Raw genomic sequence first — 19903 nt, 5'->3', positions numbered from 1 at the left:
CCAAAAGGTAAATAATAATAATAATTATTATAATGTAGATATGTTTCTTTAGGACCAGGGAAACTTTCTTCATTATAACACAGATATGAAAAGGAATTTAAAATTGTATCTTTTATCTTTAGCATCGTTTAGGACATTAAATTATAGTATCAAATAAGTTTTGTAATTTATTTTTCCAAATAGATGATTTTTAATGGTGATGATTTTCTTTTTTTTTTTTTTGTTTTGTGCAGCTCTTGTTTTCTTTAATAATCTAAGAATGATGTCATTCAAAAGTACAGAAAATGGAGCCTGTTAGAAAATAACATTTTGAGTGGTTAAACTGAAGGGTTTTCTATTTGTTTATGAGATGTGTGATAATCTAAGATTTGTTAATAGTGTCAACACCATTCAAAGAAAGTTCTCTCTGTTGATAATTAAGAAATGGCAGAAATATGCCTGTAAACAGTATGGTTTATATTTTAATTTTTCACTGAAATTTCATGTTGAGATTATCTAGAACATTTGTGTTTTGTTTAGAATCCTTTTTTGCAAAGATATTGAAGATTACATTACTATTTTTTTTTTATTGTCTTTAGTTTGTATATAACAAGGTAAAGGCAGTTACAATGATGTATATTTTCAAAATGGTCTTTCACATTAGTTCTATAATGTGTCTACTTGTTAATTATTTTTTATGTTATTTATAACCATAGTTGACTGTTATTCAAATATTTTGCATTTATTTAATAAAATAATTTCAAGGTTACTTTATGAAAATGTTTGGAACACTATTTCCATAGCTACAAAGGTTTGTGGTGTGACGTTAAAGTAGACAAGATTTAATTGCTATTGAGGAACTCGTGACAAATAATAGTTGAATAGATTAAGTTGAAACATCTACAATTTTAGGAATATTTGAAGTTTTATCACAATTTTGTTGTTCAGTTGGTATTATGAAACCAGGCTTAAAAATAAGAAAATCCTATCAGATCTCTCACTTCTTTTGCTTAGATTTTTGCCTTTGTGTAACATTTTAGTTTTGATTTTTATTTAATTTCTTTCATTATTGTTTCACTTCTGATTTCCTTCCAGTTTCTGTCATCAAATTACTAAAACATTTGTTGACCAGGCAGTTAGAGAAGGTTGCTCAATTTTTGTCTGTAGCCAGCTCCTGTGAATAGTTTGTGAGACTTTGTGAGCATATGATTTAATGTTTCTCTCAAATACATCATTTCTCAATTATCTGTATGTAAACACTTGTACAGTTACTGAGCCGTGTGTTTAAGAAATGAGTGTAGAGGGATAACGGTTTAGATGATCATGTTATAATTTTTAGTGAATAGACAATAGTCTACTTGGTTTGTATTTATTTAGGTTGGTGTGAATATCATTTGCTCTCAATGTTTTTCTTAGTTTAATTTTTTCTGATATTTTCTTTGTTGGTTAAGATATCATTAAATTTTATTGTGATTCTCCACTATTAAAATTAAAAGTACTTTTAAATATATAAAAAAAAATAGTAAGGATGTTATAGAGGTGGAATCAAACATTTTAAGGAAACTGGTGCCATAAAAATAACTCCAATTGATAAAGGAACTAGGATTTGTTAGCAAAACAAAACTTGAGTGAAATATGCTTTGGTTGTATGGCATGAGGAATGGTTAAATGCATGTCTAAATGGTTTATTAATTCCTGATGTGCTGATCTGTAACAAAGCATGACTTTGAAAGGTTTGTTAAAAATGTATCTGTTATTGTATTTTCATTTTGGTCTTTTGAAATGGTTAACTTCTGCATGTTGTTGATGCATATCTGCAAACAGTACTTTCTTTTTTAACTTCAACTTTATTCTTACTCCAATTTTTCAAAATAAGTGGTTTCATTGATCAGAAAATTTATAGATGTTATTTAGATAATATTTTAACTATAATCTCATTATTAAAGTTAATATCTATCTTTTATCTTTTACTTGTTTCAATCATTAGACTGTCGCCATGCTGGGGCACCACTTTGAAGGGTTTAGTTAAACAAATTGACTCCAGTACTTATTTTAAAGTTTGGTACTAAATTCTATTGGTCTCTTTTGCTGAACCACTAAGTTACAGGGATGTAAACAACCAACACCAATTATCAAGGGGTAGGGGGACACACAAAGACCCACACATACATGTATATATATATATATATATATATACATACATACATGTCAAGAGTGTGTGTATGTGTGTGTGTATATATATATATATACATACATATATATATATATATATATATATATAAAACAGGCTTCTTTCAGTCTCCATCTAGCACTCGCAAGGCTTTAGTCAACTCAGGGCTATTGTAAAATCCACTTGCCCAAGGTGCCATGCAGAGGAACTGAACATGATACCCTGTGGTTTGAAAACAAACCCCTTACCACACAGCCATGCCTGTAAACATTGTAACTAATTGTGACAGTAAATATTATCTAAAATCTGGTTCTTGAAGTTAATCTAACTGAAACCATCTCTGGTTCTAAGAAACAAAATCTTTCATTTTAAAGTGTTTGTATTTAGACTTAAATCTCCCATTGTCACTTTATGTAAGAATAGTTTGTTGAATTTCAGACACCAGCTTAATTATCATTGAATCATTATTTTACTAATTATTTCCCAATTTTTAAATATTAGAATTTATGGATACACACAATATATTCCAATCGTAATATGATACTGAAAAGGTTAAATAACTTTGTATCTGAGTAGTAAAAAAATATCAGTTTCCTGCTTTAAAGATCAATCTGATATTGAACTATTACAGTAGAGGTAGGAAAGAGAGAATTTGTTTTCAGACAAGATGTCATTTACAGCATAGATGTATCTTTCCAAAATGTATAAAATTTGAGAGATTACAAACCTGCTTTAGTGTTATGCATTACTATGAAAAATAAGGTCTTTAAACACTCTTTTACTAATATAAAGTATATCCTTTAAAGCAGACCTACAGAGTATGTATTGTCTTGGTTTCCTGCAATCCAAATGGTGCATTCAAATGTGACCTCTCATCAGTATTTTACACTTGCTTTCCAGTTATCATTGCCTGAATCAGTTCTTATTGAGTTACTCTTCCTCAACATGGGCAGTGGAGTATGTCTCACATGTTTTTGACATGGTTTCTATTGCTAGAAGCCCTTTCTAATGCCAATTTGAATGTACTGAATAAATTTTATTTATTTTGACACTAAAGAATGAATAGAGATAGTTTAAATACACATTTTACAAAAGCAAATGTTTCAAAGTTTAAGATATAATGTTAATGAAGTTTCTAAATTCATTAGCTATAAGCCAAGGGAACCTCTACACATTGACTGTGCCTGCTAGAAATAGCAGTCAAACTTCACTCAAATATCATTACTTAAAAGGACAGATTGAATACTATACTTCTATATATACTGCCTGAAAAAAAATTAGATTATCAAAAGCCATTCCAGTCTAAGCACAATTACTTGATATTCCACTTAAAGTTTGTTTTTTTTCAGCTTATGAACAAATTTGAAAAGGCCAATTTTCTTTGTTGAAGAAGCTTATATTTGGTATTGGATGTAGTTTTGTCTAATTATTAGGAATAAGGCATAAATGCTAAATAAATAGTCAACATATTGGTCATTGTGTTGTATCTTATAGTAACAAGGCACTTTCTTTTGTTTGCTTTACTCGAGGTGGCACTTTAGTGGATTGTGTTGAAAAAAAGGACCACAGTGGACTATATTTTTAATAATTCACTTGCTTTTAATGTATTATTGAGTGCCAATGAAACGAAAAAGAAAAAGAAAGAAAAACTTATGAATTTCATAACTGTTTAGTGAAATCATCAAAACTTTGAAGTGCCATCATTCAGCATTGAAAGCATGAAAATAATTATGGTATATTTCTAATTTTGATGGTTTAAACTTTCTGAAAGTTATAAGTACCTGAAGATGTTTTCTTCTTGAGAGACACATGTGAGATTTTAAAAGTGAATGAAGCTTTGCTTAATAGCAGATTTCTCTATCTTACAGTTCTATCTGCATTTTCCAGCTATTTATATATATATATATATTTCTTTTTTATTTTGCTCAAACACTTGTAAAGCTATCTCTTCATTACTGAAGCTTTTCTCACAATTTATCACTGTTTACTGTCTCTCTAAATTGCTTCTTCTTTCAATTATTTTGTTTTCATTTGTAGTGAAATAATTTCTTTTCATTCACTTTCTCTCTAGCTATTTGACAATGTGGACTCCATTAACTCTCTTCTCAAAACCTTTCACTAGATTTTTCTTTACATATCTCTATATTACTAACCTTTCTTTCATATGAGAGCTGAAATGTAATAGAAGAACATGGAACATCTAAAAGGGTTCAATTTTCCTGTCAGATATCCAAAATTTATTTTTTATATTCCATGTTAAATTGGATTTCAGTTTCCTAAATATTTCTCCATTTTTTCTTCTACCTTAAGTTTTCTTTTCTAAATCTGTCTTGGAACAAGTGGTTTGTTTTCTAACTTGATCTCTCATGCTCATATCTAGAGTATTCAAATCAAACTATTTAAAATACAATATTTTTGATGAGAACGGTAGTAAGGCAACCACTTAATTCTTAAAATTTCTATCACGAAGAACAGTATTATCTTTACCTTAAGGATTTTTCAAAATTGTTCTTGTATTGTTTCATCATTTATCTAACTGCAGTACATTCCCTTAGCTTTGTTATATATATTTAGTTAAACTTTTTATTTTTTATTTTAGGTTTTTTTTTTTTTCTAAACTTCTGCTAGCAGTTAATACTCTTTCAATTTAACTCACTATTTGTAACAGTTCTTATCACCTTTTGATATATCTTTATAAATTGATCTTTCTGACTTTTTAACAAATTCTCAAGACTTTCTTTCTCTTAGTTTAGATGACATATTTGAAATTATTCTTTGAAACCTCTGGATATGTCCATATAACTCTAACTAAAATCATCCCCCATAAATCTATTGTCGATGCTCATTCTCAATTGTTCTTAACAGCTTTTACCTGAATTTTCTTCTTAACATTTTGCCTGTCTGTTGTATCACATATGATACACAGGGCATATTTTCCTGGCAACCATGCATTATATATGATATGAATTCCTAATTTCTTTCAACCGCTAGAGTAACTTGGGATTTATGTATTACTAAGAACATATAAAACAAAGGATAACTAGAAGTCTGAAAAGAAGCATGGCTGTTTAGGACAAATTTATGGAAATGGTTTGGAAAGGCAAAGGGTTTAACTTCACCAAAATTAGCATTGTAGATACTGAATGGATCAATATTGAAATGTATCAAGAAGAAAGTTGCTTGTTTACCTACTACAGTCAACCTTACTAAACTGTTACTCTTTCTCTATGTACTGTTTCTCTCTTAACATTTCTGTTTCTTTTGTTTTTTTTCTCTATAAATTCTGTTGCTTCAGATAAACAGCTTGGCAAAGGTAAGCATTTTGCTTCTAACCATTATAGATGAACACCAAGTTTTAGCTAGTCTATACAAAGGTGTTTTCTTTCCAGAATATTTTTAAAAAAAATTTTATAACTACTAATATCATTTGTTACACAAAGCTTTAAAAAAACTTCCATCATGTCCAGCTTGCATGCTTTTTCCAATTGTGCTTAACTGCTTTAAATATTTGTTTGTGTGAGAGAGTGAGAAAAAAAAAAAAAAAAAGGAAGAAATTATCTTCAACTCAAACTTCTTGCACACAGTCACACTTGATATTATGTAATTAATAGTGTGTAATTAATATGTTTGTGTGGGTGAGAGAAACATTTATAAGAATGTTGAATATTGGCTTTCTACTGTTCCTGTTTTATACTACAGTAAAAATAAGATTAAAAAAAATACATTTACATTTGTTCAGGTTCAATAACTAGCTCTTATGAACCTCAAAGAAGCAATTATATTTTATAAAATTACATTTCATTATATAAAATTTTATGTTGTACCTTTCAATTATTGTAATCTACTAAAGAATAAGTAAGGGTCATTGCACTTATAGACTTTCTTGATAGAAAAAGGTTTAGGTGTATGATATAATGGAAGTCTAGATAGCACCAGATATTTTGGTATTACACCAGAAAATTAAGTTAAGCTTCTCATTGTGATATGATTTATCTCTTAACGTTTTTACCAATATTTGTGTCTAAGATTTTTTCATTTATATTGTTAAATATCTAGAGTGCACACACACACACACACACACACACACACACACACACACACAGGTAAAATAAAAAATATCTTTCTGTTGAGTAAAGCATTTTTATTAACACTGTGATACTATAATAGCCAAGTTGGTTCAACTGAGTATATTACTGATACCTATTTCTCCCAGTCAACAATGGTTGAAAATAAACACAGGTTACCAAACTATGTTATAATAATTTTTACTACTTTTTATACCAAAAAGAAAAAATATTTGCAGACTGATTGGGCAGTTACTTATTAATCCTAGATGTGGATTTCTTGGTAGCCATTAACTTTTAGAAGTTTTTATTTGTAAAAATAGATTTTCCATATTATTTACTTCTAATAATTATTCATAGTTTACAAACCACATATGCATTTCAGTTCAAATGAATTTATAATTAATCAGATTAGACAATTTTTTTTTTTTATATGAATTTGTGATTCCCATGTTTAAGCATCATTTTGATGCATTTCTTCCTTATTTAAATTATGCGGAGACTTTCACCCATCCACACACATACACATATACACACACACACACAATCATTTGGTAAGTTGTGTCAGTTTCTATACTTCTGTAAATAATAATAATATATATATATAAAGTGATGGGTATAAGCAGTTTAACAGCTGAGTTGCTGATGGGCATAAGCCATTTAACTATCAGCTGAGTTATAACCTGCAATTAGACAAATTATTCTGCTTGCTTTAGCTTACCTAGCTTGAAAATGAAACACATTATCATGAATAATAGTTCAGTTGTTTACCTTTTTTAGGACCAAGTGATATGTTTTATATTAGTCTTAGTCATCACATCCTCATCTCAATATGTATCAAATTATTTTTACTAACTTAATTTAAATGAAGGTCAATTGAAGTTTGAATTATACAGACACTAAAATAAAATGGTAAAATTTATCACTTGTGTTCTGCTAGAAGGTTGACTCATATTCACTCCTCCAAATCTCATGAAATAAGTACCAGTAATTTATTGAGGTTGAACCAGTTGACTATTATCTATAAGCCCCACTCTACAAATTTATAACTTTATGCAAAAGTCAGAAATCTAGTATAAACATATATGGACTGCAAAATATATTGATATAAGATAGCAAATCAAATATTGAAGAATAATATATTTACAAAATATATATTTGAAGAGTAATATACTGTATTTACAAAAATAAAACAAAATGTTGTCTATCATCATTGATATAAGTCCATTTGTTGCTGTGCACCTACAAACTCACCAGGCTACACATTTTTGATTGAAAGGTTAACTTACAGTGTTTCATCAGATATTAAATATGTTTTCTGTTGTAGTCTTGTTATTATAACTCGCTGAATATTTAGGTATAAGAATTAAAACAAGTTAAAGGTTAGTCTACCTTATTCTTATTTGTTGTTTTTTGACAAAGTACTTTGTTTCTAATAAGCAGACTACAAACTAGTAAGTTTAAACAAAGTGCCACTATTGTGTTTTTTAACCATTACAATAAAAATACTTGAAAGCAAAAATCCTTACAGCAAAAATTATGCCAAAAGTGGTTACAGTGAAAATAAATATTGCAAATTTTCCTATGGCAAATATATCTAACATAAAAGTTAAAAATTGTTTATCATTTCAAGAAGGTAATTGATTTACACTAACTTGTGTAATCTGGCTCCAGCTGAGTCTTGCATGTCCAACCACAATATTGAACCACTCTTACAGTATAGTATGCAGGCATTTCCACATTATACAAGTATTGCATTCAAGGAAAATTTTCACTAACATGATTCTGTAATAAAAAGCTTTTTTTTTTCCATCGATTTCCATATTGAATGTAAGTTAACGACAAAATGTTTTGCATTATAGGCAAACTTAAAGGCAAAATTTTCATGACCACAAAACTTCTGCAATACCAGAAATATTAGGATACTATAAATTTGTATTTTTGCATTTTGTTATGAGAACAGAATAAAATATACATGCATAAGTATCGTACATATTCAATAAATATCAGTTAATAGAAATATGATAAAGGGTAATTAATAATGATTATAAATGACTCCATTAGTAGACGGACATAAAAAAAGAAAAGACAACTTGAAAAGGGAAAATAGGTATACACTGTACCTCCATGTCCATTTCTATATCTGATTTGGATTAATTTTTGTTGAGTTCCAAGTTTTTTGATTCCAGATGGTACCTGGGTTTAATATAAGTTGTGCATTTCAGATTTTCTAAAATAATATTTTTATACATTATATAAATATTATTGTATTTTCTGATTTCTTAACAATGAAAAGGCAATTTTTATTTAATCAATTGCATCTCTTGCTATTCAAAAGTTTATGGAAATACAACCGATGATAGTGTATTAGTAGATTCATTTAAGTATTGGACAAAATTCCTTGCTATATTTGTTCTAACTCGTTATATCATGAGTTCATATCCTGCCAAGGTGAACTTTGAATTTAATTTTTCTAAGGTTGATATAATTTAGTCTCTGCCTAGGGTGGTGGGACGATAGAATTATTAGAGCAATGAGCAAAATATTTTGCACTGTCTGTCCTGGCTCTTTTATATTTTGAGTTCAGCTGCAATGACACTAGTAATGAGTCATATCAGCCCTTGAATGATGTCAAGAGAATGGGGGAAAGAAGACTTACTATATGAGTAAATGCTTGTGTCCAGGAGAGAAATTATCCCTGTGTAGATTAGATGGGCAACTCTAACCAATAGAGGCCTTATGTGAAGATAATTATAAATTTACAAGATTAATTAAAGGTTACATTAGAATTAAAAGTGATGAGATGTTAGTAATTATAAACCTGTCATTGGTCAATATATTTTAAAATAAATACTTCAGTTTAGTGGCAACACTTTTTGACTAAATGTTTAAGGTCAGACAAAAAAATTTGTTGCTATTTATATTTCGTTATAGGTTGAATCTCTGTTCAATAAACAGATATAATTTTTCAGTTCCTTAAACAAATAAATTACATTTTCAACTGTTTCTCTATTCCTTTTAAGCAGTAGATAATATACATTTACAACTGAATTTTTGAAGATTTAATACATTTTTTTAGGTTTGATGGATGTTAAATGTTAGAAAGTATCATTGATTTATGGTTTTTGTTTTTTAATATTTGTGTTTGTCACTTGAAACATTTTTTTTCAGTTCATTTGATAATCAGAACCAATAAACTATCACACCAAGCATGTAACTGTAACTAATTAGTTTACTGAGAAATGAAGTGTAAATGAAATTGTTTATTAATATTGTAATGTATTGTCTTTTAAACTTGTGTTGCTGCTGATGTTTTTAAAAGGCTTTTGTTGTTGCTTATAATAGCAAGGTTCTAATGTGTTAAGTTTCAACACAGTGTAGTCAAATAATTTATTTTTAAAAGTAAAAGATGGCAAAAGGTAGAAATTCTTCCCTAACTTTTATATTTAAGAACTCCAATGAAATGTGAAACTTGCTTATATGAAACGTTACTTTTTTAATATTATTATTGCTATGTGTAATCTTGTTTGTTTTAGATTATACCACAAGAATAAAATTTTTTCCTTCGAATATCTTCATATGTCTGCTAATGGCAGGAATATATTTTAGCAAACTAATATGTCACATTGGATTCAGTCTTTGCTACAAAGTAAATAAGACTGTCAGACAAGCTTAAATATCATCATCCTAATGAAATAATACTTGTCATTTTTAATAAATTGCCAATTTTAAACCTTTACATAACAGAAAGTTAACAACAAAAACATTTATTTTCAAATTATTTTTATTTTAGGAACAAAGGCCTCAGAAGAAGAACCTTTGGACAAACCCGAATCCACTGAAGAAAATGTGTTTTTACTTGCCAGAGTAGGTTTCTTCCAAATTCTTTCCTCTATTGTCTGTTTTAGTATAATAAAATTATATACAATAACAAACCTTAATACTTCAAGCTTCATGTTACTGCTTTTCTACAAAATGATAACATGAAACTCAGTAACAAAGGGGCAAAACCTCAGTTTTAATCGTTGTTATCATTAATTGTATGCATTGAGAACTTTTTACTTACATTTGTGTATGCATGTGTGTGTGTGTGGACTCTGTATCATATGTGAGAAAGAGAAAACTGTGCTGGTTTGGTTGTGTTATGCATATGGTTGAGGACAGCCGCATAAAGAAGTGCCAAGCTCTAATTGTGTAGGGTACCTGTAAAATGAGTAGACCCAGGAAACATGGGATGAAGTGATGAGAAAGGATCTTTGGATGCTGGGCCTCACTGAGAAAATGACAAGGAACTGGGAGATGTGGTGATTTGCTTTACTTAAAAAGACACATCAAACTAAGTAAAATCGCTGTCTTCCATACATTCAGGCTTGTTCTTTCAGGAGCTGGTGCCACTTAAAAAGCACCCATGCTGGTACTGCATTAGTGCACCTATACCAGTGGCTCCTAAAAATCCCCCAGCACACTCTGTTAAGTGGTTGGTGTTAGGAAAGGCATCCAGCCATAGAAACCATTCTACAACAAACAATTGGATTTTGGACAGCTCCCTGCTAACCATTCCATGTCAAACCGTCCAAACCATGCCAGCATGGAGAGCAGGTGTTAAATATTGATGATGATATTATCCATTTAATGATGACTTGGAAGAAAGAGTACTTGATACCATAATAGAGATTAATATTTCTATTTTGGTTGAGTCAGTCTCTTGCTACTCTGCGTATGTGTGTGTGCTATAAATTTCATTTCATTTATGAATCATCGTGTTTTTGCAATAACCTCCCTCATTGTATGCTTTCTTTATACGTACCAGTGAGTTTCTCACAGTTCAGTTAATCATCTGTTGATCTGTTAAATAAGGAACTTACTAAAAGGGAGTAACTACAAAACATTCAGCTAAATAAACGGTAAACTTTAGTCATTGACTTTTCAGTTTAGACTTATACACAGATGTGGTGGTGTTCATCATCCTCTTTCCTTTAAAACTGTTGATCATCTATCTCTAGCATATCATTGATCTTAAAAGATAATGTGAAGGCAAGTGGCCTAGTGGTTAGGGTGTTAGGCTCATGATCATAAGATCATGGGTTTCATTCCTGGACTGGGTGGCATATTGCTTCCCTGGGCAAAGCAATTCATTTTATGTTACTCCTACTCACTCAACTGGAAAGTAGTTCTCAGTTGAGAGCTGATGCAGTCCTCCTTTCAGCTGTCCCATCCCAGGCATTCTGCTGGGTCAAGGATAGGAGGGTTTGAAGGTATCTGTATCTACTTGCAACCCTATATGTACCTCAAACAATTAGCAAATTTTGGGAAACAATAGTGATTGAAATGCAAAGAGTGAACACCTGGCTCTTTTGTAAAGTAATCTATGGTTGAATTTAAGTATTTAAGCCTGTTAATTATTCAAAGAAGAAAAAATTATTTCAGTTTAATGCTATAAAGCTGCTAAGCCACTCCAAAATAATTACAATGTTTTTTGATACCAGCCCTTCTGAGATTGCTTCTTTGTCTTTTTTTTTTTATATAAAACTATCCATTTTTAAAGGTATTTATATCTCCCACATTTCACAAGTTTGTTTCAAAAACTTGCTTAATAATTAAAGGAACTAGTTACTTTTTTTTTTTTAAATCCCATCAATTTCTTGATTATTTCCAGATTTAATTGGAACACATAGATGGCAACTTTTGTTAGAAATACAGCGAGGAATGGCTTAAGCCAAATTCTAAAATTTGAAAAAAAAAAAAATTATCAGAAAAAGAGTTATTAGTAAGAATAAACATGCAATGAAATTTAAAACAAAATATTTTCTAAGCAACATTGCCATAAGGTTAATATGCCGATCCCATAAATGGTTGAGTTAAAATTTTGTTACAGTTACTGTAATGCAAACCTAGACAGTTTCTATTTCTCTGTAGTCTAACTGTTGTAAAGACAAATGCCATAGTAAAATTTATAAGGACCATCCCACTTATAATAATGTATAAAAATGTTAATATGTATGAGATCAGACAAAATAAAATATAATAGAAAAGCAGTATATTCTAAAATAGAAGTTTAAAATTTTGCTTTTGAATTAGTTTTGAAAACAAAATCAAGAATTTAGTGCATTTAGTAAAATATCTTTTACACTTACTTCTACATTGAATTGGTTTCAAGAATATTACTTAAGAAAAGAATTTTTTATAAAATTAATCACTGAAATTTTAAAATCTAAATATGAACATTCTGAAACAGGCAGTTTTATGTCAAAGAACCAGAAGCATCCCTGGGCAGATTGGTTGGTATCAAAAGAGTTAAAGAAAAAGGAAGTAAAAAGCTTGCTGATATCTCATACTCTCTTGATATTTTATACTTTCAACCAATAGCATTTCTTCTTTTTGCATCATTTGATGCTCCTTTTACCATGTTGATGTAGGATGGATAGTCCAATAGAAACCAACAAGGCTACACTGATCTCCAGTACCTGCTCTGGCATGGTTTCTATAGCTAGATACCCTTCCTAATGCCAGTCATTTTACAAAGTGTATTGTGTGCTTTAAATGTGGCACCAGCACTAGTGAGGTTACCAAGTACTCACAAAACAAGAGCCCTAAACTGAGTGGGGTTTAGTATTGAAGAATGTGAAAGATGTAACATAATTACAGCTCATTCTCAAACCAATTGTTACATTTGCATAATTTGGATAAATTTGATGTTTAATCCCATTTCTTAACTCATTCATGTTCAAACAACTATTTCCACTGATTGTATAGTTTTATCTATTTGTTGAATTTTTATAGGACCTTGCTCGTACACGAGATATTACTGATTCAGACGCTGGTCGTTTAGCTGCAGCAACCCTTGCTGAACGTCAGAGCCATGGCAGAGGATGGTACCGTATTAATGCCAATCGTACTCTGACTGGTGGTCAGAAACTTACGCCAGTAGTTATGGAAGCTTTCAAAGAGGTAACCTAGATAATTAACTTGATGTTTCTTATTTACTCCTTGTTTGTTGACTTCAGTAATCAAAGTTTCTTTTCAAAAGTTAATGCAGCATGTGATGTGCCAGCACGGCCATGCCAACTAGTTGAAACCAGTTAAAATAATGTCATTACAAGAGAAAGAAAATTTATGAAAACTGTTTAGTGTGAATCGTGCCAGAAATTACTGTTTCAAAATTTTGCCATCACTTGATGTTAAACATGTTTTATATATGTTTTTTTTTTTATTTTGCTTTTCAAGAAAAGAATTTAAATAATGCCACAATTATTATAATATTGGTTTCTTAAGAATGGAGTCAATGTTTGTAGGAAAGTAATATAGTTGACTCAGTTCATTCCAGGGCATTGTGTGGATCCTTTTTTTTTTTTTTTTTTTTTACCTTTGAAGGATGGAAGAAAAATTTAATAGCACAATTCATATTCAGAATGGAGCTGGAGAAAACTAAATGCTGCAAAGCAGTTCATATCAACTAATTCTGCCGATGATAACTGCATTTTCATTTTTCCATTATTGAAGTTTGCAGTATATTTTGCAGAAACTGTAGAAAATCTTCACAGTATTTAATTTTATCCACTTATATTCTGGGATGAAATCTTGCTTATTTTCCCTTTATTTTGCAGGGCTAGCAAGATAAATTCCAGTTATATATGTTGTTTGTAATATTACTGATTATATTATTAAAACTGACTTTGTTACTAAGAAACCAATATTGACCACATTAGCTTGTGCTTATGGAAACTGCTGCATGCTTGTTTTAAGTTTAATGAATGTAGAGAGTGGTTAGGGTTAGTTATTTTTTAAAATTTTACTAATGGAATTTGAGAATTTTAAATATATTTTAACTGGTTTGTTAAATATTACAGGCTAGAGGTAAGCTTTCAATAAGCCAAGAATATAAACTAGTTTCAGTTCTGAGCAATTAGTTCACTTTGCTCATTATTTCAATTACTCTTGGAAACACCATACAATCTTATTTCCCTTCAGTTTTAGATATGCCTTTGAATAAGTATTTATGTGAGAAATCAGTGAATAATGATTTAGCAATCACTTAGTGTATGTAGACTTCTTCCTTCTCTTGTCACAACACAGAGGAATTAGGAGTAACATTAAATGAATGAGTTGAATATTATTTTTAATCATGTTCACTTTTAGATGTAATGTAGCTTGCCATTTAGTTCCCCTACTGATGGGGAACTAAATGTTTCTCACTTGATTTCTTTGGGTGACAGGCACCTCCTTTAGGATTTTCAAGAAAGCAAGAAATAGAGATTGTAGAACTCAACTATTCTTAAAACATTGATAATGTAAATGAAGTGAGTGAACTACAACTGGGAATAAAATCTGGGAACTTATCTGACTATCTCAGAATATCTTTAGAATTTTCAGAGTGGAGAAATTACAAATGAATTTTATATAATTCTCTTCTTTAAAACAGATCCGATACTAATCTTTTATTTCTCATTGAGGATCATTTAAACATTTTTTTACTATCTTTGTAGTCTGTTGCCCTTTCATTTTTTATCATATTGCTCTATCATACAATTGTGTAATTTCTGTGTGTGTGCATTTATATATAATATAATTTCTCACAGGTTCCATAAATGTATGTATATACCATACTTTCCATATTTTATGTAGTTTTTTTCTTTCTTTTTTTTCTGTTTATTGATTTCAGGCTGGTAGTAGACATAGGAAAGTATGTTTTACATTTTAGATTTATAAAGAAATGTTTTCCAATCTAAAATATTCATTTTATTTTGAATTTGTTATCAATAATTTAATGAATTTTTACAATATTGTTGTTATCAAGTCTATATTGGTTATATTTCTGTTTATTTTCAGTTTTGTTTAATCTGAAAGTTATTTTTCAGAGATTGTAACATATTTCTCACTAACAACTATTAATAGAGGGGGTTGAGATCTAACAACTAAAGTTAATATTTTAGGCTTTCACTGGAACTTCATTCTATAGAAAGTACAAGCTTATATAAACCATTTTTATTTGGTCTTGAATGTTTGAGCATTTTCTTTTCTTTTCTTTTTTTCTTTTACAATTTGAACAGAGAATGAGGAGAAGAACTCAAGATCTCTGCAGATTTCTCCCAGAGCGGTATGGTTGATATAGTTAATGTTCAGGTTGAACATATGCTACAAAAATATAGGTGTATAGAGAATTGTTCTGAATGCTTGCACAAAGTGGTCTCTGCAAAAGGCACCTGAAAAATAAGTGCTGGTTGTTAGGCATAGTTCATAGAGAATATTAGAACTACTACTAGTAGCTAGTAGCTTGTATCATGACAATTCCAAAAATATTTTACACTGAAACACTGGTGTAAGGCGAACAAAGGGTGAGATGAAATCTAGCTCATTGACAAGACTTGGTAACATGGTAACTGTGTTTTCTTTTACTGACAGATTGGCAATAACTAATATTCTTCAGTCAATTATCATCCGGGATGGGTTAAAGTTAGCTTTAGCATGAGACATAATGCCACATTGCATAAAAAAAAAGAAGTTGGCTTAATGCTTCTTTTCTGATATTTCTTATGTAGTCAATTTTGTCCAAAGTGATGAGATGTTTCATCATGACCTTCTGTTCTGTAATAACTGCCAGATATGTGGAATGGAGCAATATCATTAAAACTGAAAATTACAAAAATTATATTACATCAAACACATTCTTTGAACAAGGCTTATGAACCAAGATATCTGATGTTCTGTATGTCTTACTGAGAGCAGAATGTTATATATATGTCTTACTCTCATAAATGTTCTTTGGACTCAAAAGAAAGATAAGGAAATCAGACTATAATGATGCTTATGATGTAGGAGACTTGCAGCTAGGTTAAGTCCATAACTCATTAGGTATCTGTTACCATGATGTCCTATAAGTTGTTTATAAAACTTTCTTATTAACATCTTATTTTGATAATAATCTTTTGGTTTCTCTATTGAATTGAAACTTACTTAGTATTTATATTAAATGTTTGTTATAGTTAATCTGTTCTGTACTCATGCTTCTAAAACATAGCTTAAATGATTCATTTGTCTCCTTTACAATTAATGTGAATATCTAAAACAGTACACATTTGATGATAAATAGTTCAGAAATAGTAATCTTCTGGAACTCCATTATTTACAACGATGAGGGTTCTGATTGGTTTGGTGAATGGAACAGTCTGCTTGTGAAATTAACATGCAAATGGCTGAGCACTCCACAGACATCTGTACCCTTAATGTAGATCTCAGGATGATTCAGCAAGACTCAGAATGTGACAAGGTTAATCACATTCTACCAATTCTATTAACTTACAAAGTAAATTACAGGTACCACACATTTTTGCTAGCTGAGTGGACTGCAGCAACATGAAATAAAGTATTTTGCTCAAGGGCACTATGTACCATTGGGAATTGAACTCACAACCACTAAGTCATGCACCTTCAGAAGTAATTGTTTTTCTGATAATGAGCTAAAAGTATTTTTATGTTTAAAAAAACACACACACACAAGACTATAGATTAGAAAAGTTCTAAGATACAGTAAAATAATACAATGTTTGTTTCACTTTTAATGAACATGAAAATTAGGTAATTAACCTATTAGAACATAATTTTAACACAATGTTATAACTGTTAATTCCAACATTAGAATTGAATCATTTTTCAATATTTTCAGTAACACTTTATTTCAATAAATTTAGTCACCAATTGTCATCAGCTTATTCTTAGATGGTTCTGTACTTAGTTTCATTATTGGACTCACTTGTCACGTTGACAAACTGAAGATTCAACAGGACACAGCTATACAGTGTTCTTTGATGTATTGGCATGTCATCTCGTGTGGGAATTCAGACCCACCTAGGATTTGCAGATCTGTTGTAGTAGTGGTTTCCACCATTTGGGGACAGATTAGACCCAACTCTATACTGGGGTCTATTATTTTTATTAGTGTCAATCCTGGCTGCTTCAAAGTTGGAGATGACTTGGTAGCAAGAGCTTTCCTACAAGGCTCTTTCCAGTATCATAAATATCATCTAATTAGTATCATACTACTTTAGTGACAAATTATCTTTGATTTTTAAGCATATAAGTAACTCTGTGTGTGTGATGTTCTTTATTGCAGAATAATGCATGGCACTCTGTTCTTTCAAATTTATAAATTGAATATTATGTAGGATGCTTCACATTGTTATCTTAATTTTCTTATCTTTTATTAAATGCAGATTCGGGATGATCTTTCAGCCAAGGTAAGCGTCTGGAAATATTTAACTATATTTCACCCATTTTGGTTGACTGATACCACCGTTTCCATTTTCTCTAAAGGGGAGATTTTCTTTTCCTTTTACTATTTCATAAAGGACTTCTCAATATCTATATAGTGCATATCCGTACATATGTATAATTGGGTGTATCTGTTTATCTGTGTATCTGTTTATGTGTGTCTCTTTCTGTGTATATAAGTGTACATATATGTGTGCATGTCTATTGCTTTGTGTCTATATATATATATATATATATATATATATATATATATATATATACACACACATACATACACACATATACATGCACATAAATATGCAAAAGCAAATACAAGGAAATATATATATATATATACACACAAATATGAAGTGTAGTCAAAAAGTATCCAACCTTTGACCCCAAAACAAGCAATATGAAAAAAACTCATCGTCTTGATTTAGTCTCCTTCAAAGTATTCACTTTGGGAGTCTACACACTTCTGCCACTGCTGGAAACATTTTTGGAAATCACACTTTAGGATGCTGTAGAGTTGTGTCATCGAATTTTGCTTAATGTCCCCTATTGACTCAAATCTTCTCCCTTTGAGTACTTTTTAGCTTTGGGAATAGCCAAAAGTAGCATGGAACCAAGTCTGGGGAGAAGGAAGCCTGATGAACAAGTGATGTATTTTGCTTGATGAGGAATGCTTGGGCAATGTGGGCAGAATGAGTGGGTGCTTTGTCATGGTGGAGTTGCCAGTTTTTTGCTGCCCACAGGTCAGGTTGCTTTTGCTGCATAGCTTCATGAAGGCAATGAAGAACCCTGAGGTAATATTCTTTGTTAATTATCTGACCTTGTGGTGCCCATTCATGGCTCACTGTCCACTGAGGTGTGGCCAACTTTGAACTGGTTGTACCACTGCTTTATTTGTGTTTTTCACATAGCATCATCTCCAAAAGTCTTCTGAATCTTCTTGATAGTCTGGGCTTGCATATCACCAAGTTTTTGGCAGAATTTGATACAGTATCTTTGCTCAATGTGCTCAGTCATCTTGACTAAAACAAAAATCGCACAGCATACTTTTCATGTCTATACATAACGCATCATTGTGGGTGACTGGCACAATGAAAGTTTTTGTGCATGCTCAGGAAGGATGCAGCCACCTAATACCCACACAGTTTTTGCTCAAGCATTATTATTTTGTGCAAAAACAATCAAGCTTAGATACTTTTTGACTACACCACATATATAAAAATTAATACAAAGAAACATTATATATATACAAATTTATAAAAACAAATACAAAGAAACATTTTATATATATATATATATATAGGCACAGAGTGGCTGTGTGGAAAGTAGCTTGCTTACCAACCACATGGTTCTGGGTTCAGTCCCACTGTGTGACACCTCAGGCAAGTGTTTTCTACTATAGCCTCGGGCTGACCAAAGCCTTGTGAGTGGATTTGGTAGGCAGAAACTGAAAGAAGCCTGTCATATATATATATATATATGTTTGAGTGTCTGTATATATGTGTGTGTGTGTGTGTGTGTGTGTGTGTGTGTGTGTGTGTATGTATGTATTTATATATTATATATATAGGTCTGAGGCATTTTGGCATGGCTGTTTTGGCCCCACCTATTTGGAATTGCTGCTTTGATGGTGACTTACTTGACATCAGACATTTTGTCCCAGGGACCATTTAGAAGTGTAAAACATTTAATTACAACAGTTGACAATTAACTTATAATCACAACTACTGAAGTACACAAGTTTGTTTAGCATGCTGCATATAATGATTAGTAAAACGTTGACAGAACATGGAAAAAAAAAAAAAAATCCGCCAATGTATTGCTATACATCTTTGATAAAGTAGAATAGACAGTGAATATAAATGTTGGTAATGTATACAGAAAACATGGAGAGAAACAGAAGCAATAAGATGTATTAAGTGACACCAATTGTCACAAACACCTCCCTGTCTGCCTGTAAATGTATGTTTCTGTGTGTATGCTGTGTATGTTTGCCTCCAGTGCCAAAAAGTACTATTGCTAAAAAGCCATTGCCAAATCGGGCTCAGTGCCCAATCAGCCATGCCAAATCACCATCATTCAAACGTCTGCACCTAATTACCTCATTCCATGTGCGTATATATAATTATATATACATTCATGTGTGCGTGTGTGCGTACATACATATAAGCATGAATAAATATATATATATATATGTATATAAGTATATATGTATACATATATAATATATATACTTATATAAGTATATATATATATTTATATATGTATATAAGTATATATGTATACATATATAATATATATACTTATATAAGTATATATATATATATTTATATAAGTATATATATATATATTTATATAAGTATATATATATATTTATATAAGTATATATATATATTTATATAAGTATATATATATATATTTATATAAGTAT

General features: G+C 30.5%; 1 protein-coding gene across 7 annotated transcripts in view; it reads left to right on the top strand.

The window, feature by feature from the left end:
* The window catches only part of LOC106881123 (sodium/calcium exchanger 3), a 120739-nt gene that overhangs the window by 69080 nt on the left and 31756 nt on the right, over positions 1 to 19903 (top strand). For 2 of the 7 annotated variants that reach the window (XM_014931376.2, XM_052966962.1), the window contains 5 exons: positions 5445 to 5462; positions 10007 to 10080; positions 12994 to 13161; positions 14873 to 14893; positions 17421 to 17444. In XM_014931376.2, coding sequence (XP_014786862.1) covers positions 5445 to 5462; positions 10007 to 10080; positions 12994 to 13161; positions 14873 to 14893; positions 17421 to 17444 — 305 coding nt within the window. The remainder of the gene's footprint in view (positions 1 to 5444; positions 5463 to 10006; positions 10081 to 12993; positions 13162 to 14872; positions 14894 to 17420; positions 17445 to 19903) is intronic. The other 5 variants (XM_052966963.1, XM_014931378.2, XM_014931377.2 and 2 more) reach the window with 3 other exon arrangements.

This window comes from Octopus bimaculoides, chromosome 4 (genome assembly GCF_001194135.2).
Source record: "Octopus bimaculoides isolate UCB-OBI-ISO-001 chromosome 4, ASM119413v2, whole genome shotgun sequence".
NCBI classification, from domain to species: Eukaryota; Metazoa; Mollusca; class Cephalopoda; order Octopoda; family Octopodidae; genus Octopus; species Octopus bimaculoides.
This window is presented reverse-complemented; position numbering and strand designations above follow the sequence as displayed.